The sequence below is a fragment of the Cystoisospora suis genome, assembly GCF_002600585.1.
Source record: "Cystoisospora suis strain Wien I chromosome Unknown contig_6576, whole genome shotgun sequence".
NCBI lineage: Eukaryota > Apicomplexa > Conoidasida > Eucoccidiorida > Sarcocystidae > Cystoisospora > Cystoisospora suis.
In genome coordinates this window covers 1-8057 of record NW_027159363.1, presented here as the reverse complement: position 1 = coordinate 8057, position 8057 = coordinate 1, and the positions used below count along the sequence as shown (strand labels likewise).

General features: G+C 41.7%; 1 protein-coding gene across 1 annotated transcript; it reads left to right on the top strand.

Annotated features, from left to right (window-relative positions):
* Positions 1–203: 203 nt before the first annotated feature.
* Positions 204–7895, top strand: CSUI_010031 (set domain containing lysine methyltransferase kmtox). The gene is made up of 6 exons (XM_068070138.1): positions 204–521; positions 1220–1343; positions 2304–2382; positions 3100–3305; positions 3510–3630; positions 4098–7895. The coding sequence occupies exons 1-6, from the start codon at positions 476–478 to the stop codon at positions 6396–6398; spliced, it is 2877 nt and encodes a 958-aa protein (XP_067917886.1). The 5' UTR covers positions 204–475; the 3' UTR covers positions 6399–7895.
* Positions 7896–8057: the final 162 nt, after the last annotated feature.

The window sequence follows — 8057 nt, the reverse complement described above, 5'->3', positions numbered from 1 at the left end:
AAAGATAGATAGATAGATAGATTAAAGATAGATAGATTAGAGATAGATAGATTAAAGATAGATTAAGGATAGATAGATAGATAGATAGATTAAAGATAGATAGATTAAGGATAGATAGATAGATAGGGAGTGAACGATCTAAGGAGACAGATAGATAGATAGATAGATAGGGAGTGAACGATCTAAGGAGATAGATAGATATAGATAGATAGATAGATAGATTAAAGATAGGAGTGTGCAGAGAAGGGTATTTGCGTAGTAGATCAGTATGTGTTTGATAGAGGTAGAGACAGGGTGCGGGCAGGGTATGTGTTTCTTTCTTTCTTTCTTCCGTACTGAGCTATTTTCTTTTAGAATGGATCTCTGGGTGTTCCATTATCCTCATTTTCTTTTTCTGTCTTTCTTTGGTGTCATTTTCTTCTCCTCTTTTCTTCTTCTTTTTCTTTTTGTGTAGCTCTTGACGAATACAGGTTGCATGAATGCCATTGAGAGGTCTCGAGAGTATTGCCCTTACAGCCTTCGTGAGTACACCGTTCTTTCTTTCCTCTTTCCTTGCAGGGCTCGTGTCTTGGATGATGGCACATCTCTATTCATCTATCACTTATCTACCTATCTCTATCTCTCTCTGACTAGATCTATCTATCTCTATCTATGTGTCTGTATACATAGTGAATAGTGTCTGCATCTTCAAAGGGAGACAGAGGGAGAGAGTAAGAGATAGACATATGTCTCGGTGTGCATCTCTTTCTTGATGTGTATCTATATATACATATGTATGCATACCCTATGTATCCATATCTATATCTTTCCTCCTGTATGTATGTATCTGTACATATTGAATCGCCTGTAGATACACAGGAGGGCTATGAAGGCTGGTTCAACGTTTCGCCATACATAGATATACAGATAGCTAGACACATATAGAGATAGATGGATAGATTCATATACATGTTCAGAAGCACGAAAGATATATGGAGAGATAGAGAGCGCGATATGACAATGAGAAGAAGGCTCTTGTCTATGAAAGTCATCTGCTCGTAGGCACCGTAGAGAGAGAAATGAACTTGCAGTAGGAGGAGGAGGAGGAAGAGTTAGTGGGCTCAGGGTTTTCTTTCTTTCTCTCCTGGACTGAAAAGAAAGGCTCCTGAATCTACAAAGGTCGATATTGAAGCGTCTGTTTCTTTCTGTCTTTCCTCTTCTCTTCTTCTTTTCTTTTTAGCTCGTAGCTTGTGGAGTCGCCTGAGCTTGTTGCATGTGGGCTTTGTCGTGACGTCTATTAAGCAATTCTTCTCTTCCGCTTATTCCTCTGATATCGACACCGGACGGAAACATGCTATACGCGAGTAAGAGGACACATCATACATATATAGATATATGCATATATCTATCTGTATATATGTATATGTCTATGTATGCCGAATCGTGTTAGGGAGCTGAGTAATTAGGTATGAGGAATAGGGTCAATGAGAGCTCTCTTCGTTTCCATAAAGAGAGTTAGGTACATACCAAATTCGTCTCACTCCCTCAAAGTACCATAAGAATATATAGATATATAGATATATATGCGTATCTATATGGATATAGATATCTATGTATATCTGTTTGGTCTAGTGCCGTATGAGTCTTCTTTCTTGTTACTTCACACAGCAGCTCTTAGGACTGGGGGTGATGGCACCTCTCCTTCTGTCTCTTCTTCTTCGTCTTCCTTTGCTCTTTCATGGTATGCTAAGCTCTTGTCTCCAACAGTACGATTCCTCGTTCATTCACTCTCTGTGTATGTATCTATTCTTCTTTAGAGTTCTATCCTCATGATAAGAGGAAAAAGAAGAATAAGAACGTTCATTTCTTCCTCGTGTCTTTTACGTAGAGAAAGAATGTTTGACTTGTGCATGGCTTCTGGTCTTCTTCTTCTTCGCTTTGGTCTCTTTAGTAGGGAGAGAACAAGGAGCAGGAGGAGGAGAGAAGATTTTCCATTCCTCGCTCATACCTTTTCTCCTCTCTTTGCTTTCTTCTCTCGATTCTTGGTGTACATACACACCTATATACAGGATATACACTCAAGGTGGGATTTGGGGTGTGTCTCTCAGTCACTTCGGCATCTTCTCTTCTTTCAGTCTATCCATCCATCGTTATGTCTATCTATTTCTCTATCGCAGGAAGGCGTGAAGAATGTATAGACACGATAAAACCTATCCCTATAGAGAGAGAATGAGAGACAGAGAGAGAGAGAGTCCTTCTTGATATGAAGAGAGATCCTTCTTTCATTCTCTCTCTTCCTTTCTGGTCTTTTCTTTCTTCTTCAGTATCTTAAATCTCTACGTTCGGTGTAACGAAACACTTAAGAATGCAAAACTTCCTACCCATGCCTACATAGAGACTGAGGTAAGAAAGAACTCACTAATCGCCCACGTGCATCCCTCTATCTCTCTATCTATCTTTAATCTATCTATCTATCTTTAATCTATCTATCTATCTTCAATCTATCTATCTATCTTCAATCTATCTATCTATCTTCAATCTATCTATCTATCTTCAATCTATCACTCCCTCTCTTCTTATATTCTCACAGGGGTTTCATGATCTTCATAGTCGTGACGCAACATAGGATGTGTTCTTTTTGATTTGCCGTTACAAGACATCTCTTCTTTCTTTTACGCTTCTTCCTCTTCTTGTCACTGCGAGAAAAGAAAGAGCTTTTCCAGCAGAAGAAGTTTCTCTCTCTCTCTCGTTCTCTCTCTTTTCTTCTTCTTCGGGTAGTGGGGGAGAGACCTATCATCAACAGCCACAGCAGCAGCAGCAAGCAAGGCGTAAGAGACGTGAGACTATAGGACGACGACGATAAGAAGAAGGCGTTTTAAATGAAGAAGAAGAAGAAAAGAGCAGACAGATGGTGACTCTCTAAGAGTGTTGAGAGACTGTCGAGGAGTTATGTTGCTTTTCTTCATTGCTTGTGGCCGTGATAGAGTTTTGGGCTAGCTAGTCTCTTTCCCCAAGGGTCTAGGAGAGGCGAAAGAAGAAAGAGTGTCTTTGTAGGTGTTATTTCGCCTCTCATTTCTCCGTTGTTTCCTCCCCTCTGTGTCTTTCCTTCTCTTCTCCAAGTTCTTCGCGTCGAGGGTCTCCCGTGTGAGAGAAGCAAAAGAAAGGTCAGAAGATGAAGAGAAAGAAGAATCTGAGACATGCGACGTAGACAAGAAGAAGAAGAAGACAAGAAGTAAATCATTCTTCAACAGAGGCGTTTTAGCTCACGATAAAAGACAAGACAAGAAGAGGAAGGAGAAGAAGAAAAAGACTGCTGCTGTGGACGTGTATCTTTCTCTCTATCAATCCATCTGTCTGTTCTCGTGTTAGCTGTCCCCTCTTCATGTGCATGAGAGGCTGAAGGTGTTTCTTCTCCTTCGAGTTGCAAAGAAGTAAACAAGAAGAATCCTAGTCTTCTCTCTTCCCTCATCTTCTTTTCTTTCTTGTCTTCTTTCTTTCTTTCTTTCTTTCTCTTCTCTCTCTTTGCATAGGTACGACGATGAGCTAGGCCGGACGCGGGTCTTTCTGAGGGCTACAGCAGACATCCAATATGGCGAAGAGATTTTTGTTCCATACGATAAAACCTATTGGCTAGATAACTTGGAAGAACAAGTAAGTTGTGCAGCAGAACAAGGAGGAAGAAAGAAAAGCATCTCCTCTCTTTCCTCTTGTTCCTCTTCACGCTCTTTCTTTCTTTCTCTCTCTCTCGGTGTTCTGCAGCCTGTCTCTCTCCATGCACATGTCTCTCTTCCTATAGACCACTTTCACAGGTAGAGAGGCAACCGAACATGCAAAACAGCATAGAGATCATGTGTTCTTCTTCCTTTTCTTCTCTTTACTTTCCTTCTCAACTTCAATTCTTCTCTCTTCTTTCCTTTGTTCTCTATCTATCTCTCTCCCTTCTCCATTCATCGGTTTGTGCCTCTTTATCTATCTGTTCTGGTCTATATCTTTCTCCTTATCTATCTACCTATCTGTGGTCTATGTATCTGTGGGTGTATCTTTCTCTCACTATCTGACAGTGTGAATATGTTCTATTGTTGTCTTTCGCATGCAATCCCTTCTTTTGTGCGTGATAGGCGGAGAACTGTCCTGAGGCCTTTAAGCAAAAGAAACTAGAGCAACTTAGAAAGAAGTATAAAGACCCCAACTTTGTGCATGTTCCTTATAGAGAAGAATTGGCTATTCAGCGAGCCGCAGAAGAAGAGGCCGAGAGAAAGAAGAAAAAGTTCCTAAGAGAATATGAAAGAAAAAGAGGCAAAGGCAGAAGAAAAGACTACCCTCATCTCTCTTCATCCACTTCAATAGGAAGAAAAGAAATGAAGGATCTAGAGAAACGAAAGAAGAAATCGTCTTCCTCTGTTAAGCGACCTATGACGGCGTATCTTCTCTATTCGATCCACAGAAGAAGAGAAATGTATGCTGAGACCTTTCCTTCCTCCTCCTCCTCTTGTCCATCTGTAAGCTCTTGCGCGAGTCTTCTTAATTCACAGGAAGGAGAAAGAAAGAATATCCTAGAAGAAGGTGATCTGGTAGAGAGAGACGGAAAGAAGGGATCTGTAGAGGAACTTAAGATGGAGAAGAAGAACAGTAGGTATGAAGGGAAAAGCTCTTCTTCCTTGCCACCTTCTTCTCCCGAGGAAGGTTTAAGAAAGAGAGAGGAGAGAAGAAGAAAGGCAAGAAACTGGAGAATCTCTCCAAATCTAGAAGAGGAAGAGGAAAGATCGCATGCAAGCAACACTGGAGATCTGAAGAAGGACATGGGGACAAGTCTGAGAGAGAAAGAAAAGAAGAAATCCTCTCCTTCTTTCATAGACCGAGATGCAACACCTTCATTAAGACGAAGCACAAGAATTCGAAAAGAAAAGAATGAAGAAGAGGAGCAGGAGAAGAAGAAAGATAGCGGTGAGGGTGCTACTCTTCACTCTCCGATAGAAGAAGAGGAAGAAGAGGCGAACAAGCCGATAAAGAAAGAGGAATATGAAGATCATGAGAAAGAAGAAGAAAAGAGAAAGAAGAGGGATTCTGATGGCTCTCCTCGGAAGAGTCCAAGAAAGAGAAAAGGAGATGAAAGAGAAGAGAAAGACGTCTCCTTGCATCCCCCTCAGAAAAGATCAAAGTCGACAAGTAAAGAAGAAAAAGAAGATCCTAAGAAAGACAAGACGAAGAAGAAGCTTGATCCTTCTTTCCCTCACCCAGAGAGCGAAGAGAAGAAGAGAGAGAACAAGAAGAATGCAGAAGAAGAGGAAGAAAGAGAGGAGAAGAAGAAGGAGACGAAGCCGAGCCAACTCAATCAGGAAGCAAATGCTGTATCTATTCGAGAGATGTACGCTGAGTTCACGAAGAAGATCGCTGAAGAATGGAGAGCTCTCTCTCTCAAGGAAAAGACTCCTTGGATTCAACTCGCTGAAAAGGATCGAAGAAGATATTTCAAAGAAAAGTCTGCTATAGAGACAAAAAGAAGAAAAAAGCGACCCACAGATAATAGAAAGACGATCACGATGCAAAAAGCAAAGAAATCCTTATTGGTATCGCCACCTTCTTCCTCTTCTCTCTCTGTTGGTGCCGGGGCAGAGAATGATCATAAAGAGGCGCCTTCTTCGTCTTCTTCTTCAAGTACTACTGGTGGTCAAGGGCAGATGAAAAGAGAGAGCAATCGATCCTCTCCGCCTGGATTTGGACGAGGCAGCGATGAAAGTGCAAAAGAAGAAGAAAGAGAAGAAGAGAAAGACCGGGAGAGAAAGAGAGAGAAAAGAAGCTTCCCCAGTGCTGCGGTTGAAAGAGGAGAAGCTGGCAATGAGGCGAGACAGGAGAAGAAGAGAAGAGGAAACGGAGACGAGAAAGAAGAAGCAAAGGAGAAGATGGCAGGAGAAGAGATGCATGCAGGTGGAGGTGGAAAGCATAGGAGGGAGAAGAGGAAAGACTCTAGGAATGAAGAGGAAGAGGAGAGAAGAAGGGTCCTCGTCGTAACGACTCGAAAAATGACCAAAGCTTCTTCTTCCTCTCCTTCTTCTTTTTCTGCTCGTAAGACTGGTCTATATAAGAGCAAAGAAGAGGAACCGGATGATGGTCAGTTTGTAGACTGTTGCGAAGGAGAGGTGTCTCTTTCTTCTTCTTCTCCCTCTTCTTCGTCAGATCGACAGTATCATTCACCTGAACAGAAGAGAGACCAAGAAGGAGAAGAAGAAGAAAAGAAGACAAACAAGAAAGAGAAAGAAGAAGGCTTCGATGAAAAAAAGCGACCTGAAGGGAAGAGCCGTAGGGGGGGAAGTACCAGAGAGAGGATTGCGAGAGATGACCTGCATAAAGAAGAAAGTCTTCTTCACAAGAAGAATGGAGAAGAAAAGGAAAATAGAAGTAAAAGAAAGAAGAAAGCATGACAAGACAAAGTCGCAGGGCCCGTGGTCACGGCGAAAGTAGAGCAATCTCTAGAAGATGAAGAAAATTCAATGAGAAAGACAACATACACGACGACGTCTCTTGCATTTCTTCTTCTTCTCCGTCAAAGTCTTCTCTTCTCTCTCTTTCGGGCTTCCTTCTTTTTTTCTTCCTTGGGGCTTCTTTTCTCTCTTATCCTAGATCTAGACATATGAAAGAAAGAGTGAGAAAGAAAGAAAGGAGTGAGGAAGAAAGCGCGTTCGTGAAGTAGGCGAGATATGTGTGTGTATGTATCATCCACACCGAATCATGTGTATGTAGCAGGTCTATGAGTCATAGGGAAACTTTCTCTCCTCTTTTTCTTCATCTTTTTCTTCTTCCTCTCTTTCCTTCTTATGATCCCTGGTGAGAGTGTAGGTATTTCCTTGTCTCTCATCCTCTCCTCTCTTTCAAGCCCGCACTCGTACTACCCCATACACTTCAAGTGCAGAAGATGCATGCAGGCGTGAAGAAGAAGGAGAAGGAGAATCGTCTTTTCTTTATCTTTTCTCTTCATTCACAAGCTTCCCCAGAAGAAAACAATGAAAAAGCCAATAAGAAGAGACCCGTAGAGCCAGAGACAGGGAGAGAGGGAGGGAGAGTTCTTCGTTCACTCATTCATTCATTGTCTTTGTCTGTGTAGATCTTTGTGGTGGAGATGAGGAGCATAGGAGTGTATATCCATTCATAGACATGTGCGCATGTATAGATGTGTGTATGTATCCGTAGTCAATGTAGATAGTAATAAGAGATCATGATGAGAAGTGGATCTCTCTTACTTTGCAAGAATCAGGTGAGGCTTGTCTCCCTCTCTCAGCAGGAAAGAACGAAGAAGAAAAAGAAGAAAATGCATGCAGTTTCATAGGACAGCAGTCGCTGCTTTCTCTCCTCCTCTTTTTATACATGTTTCGAAAAAGATCTCTCCAGACACCGAGAACATAATGAAAAAGACATGGGAAGAGAAAACAGAAAGAAAGAAAGTTAAAGAAAGATGTGGAGACGGTGAAGGGAAGAGTTAGGAGAGATCGAGAGATTTTAGATTGATCATTGAGACATTTTCGTAAATCGTTCTAGATAACTTCTTTCTTTCTTCTGTTTCTTCTTTCAAATCGATAGATACTGTCTCTTATCTCTCCCTGTCTCTCTCCTGTTGGGAGATGAAAGACGACAGACATCTCGAGGCTATGAACGAGCGGCATTTTGGTTTGCGAGACGGCCGTGTTTCTCTCTTTTCTTCTCGTGCTTCGTTTCTTTCTTTTTCTCGCATGCATTCCAATGAAGAAAATGCCTCAATCCAAATCGTAGACGAAGAAACGACAGACAAAGATGCATTTCTCTTCTTTTTTATCTGTCGGTAGACATGCATATGTTGTCATAGCAGTCTCTCTATCCAGATAGATGTCTTCCGTTTTTCTCTTGTCTTCTTTGTCTGTCTTCTTTCTTTCTTTTTTTCTTCGTCTATTTTCTTTTGATTAGTATTCCTCGTCAATTCATTGTTAACCCTCCCTTTTCCTTTTCCTACTTTCGTGACGAGTTGGCCTTCCTTAATCGATACCCTCACGACCTTCCCGTCTGTCACAGACCCAAGAGGAATCTCCAGCATATCCGTCTCTCCTTCTTCT

Coding starts and splice junctions, on each gene's coding strand:
- CSUI_010031 (XM_068070138.1), top strand. CDS start 476: ATGAATGCCATTGAGAGGTCTCGAGAGTATTGCCCTTACAGCCTTC. Junction 1,344..2,303: donor CGGAAACATGCTATACGCGA/GTAAGAGGACAC, acceptor TTTCTTCTTCAG/TATCTTAAATCTCTACGTTC. Junction 3,631..4,097: donor TAGATAACTTGGAAGAACAA/GTAAGTTGTGCA, acceptor TGTGCGTGATAG/GCGGAGAACTGTCCTGAGGC.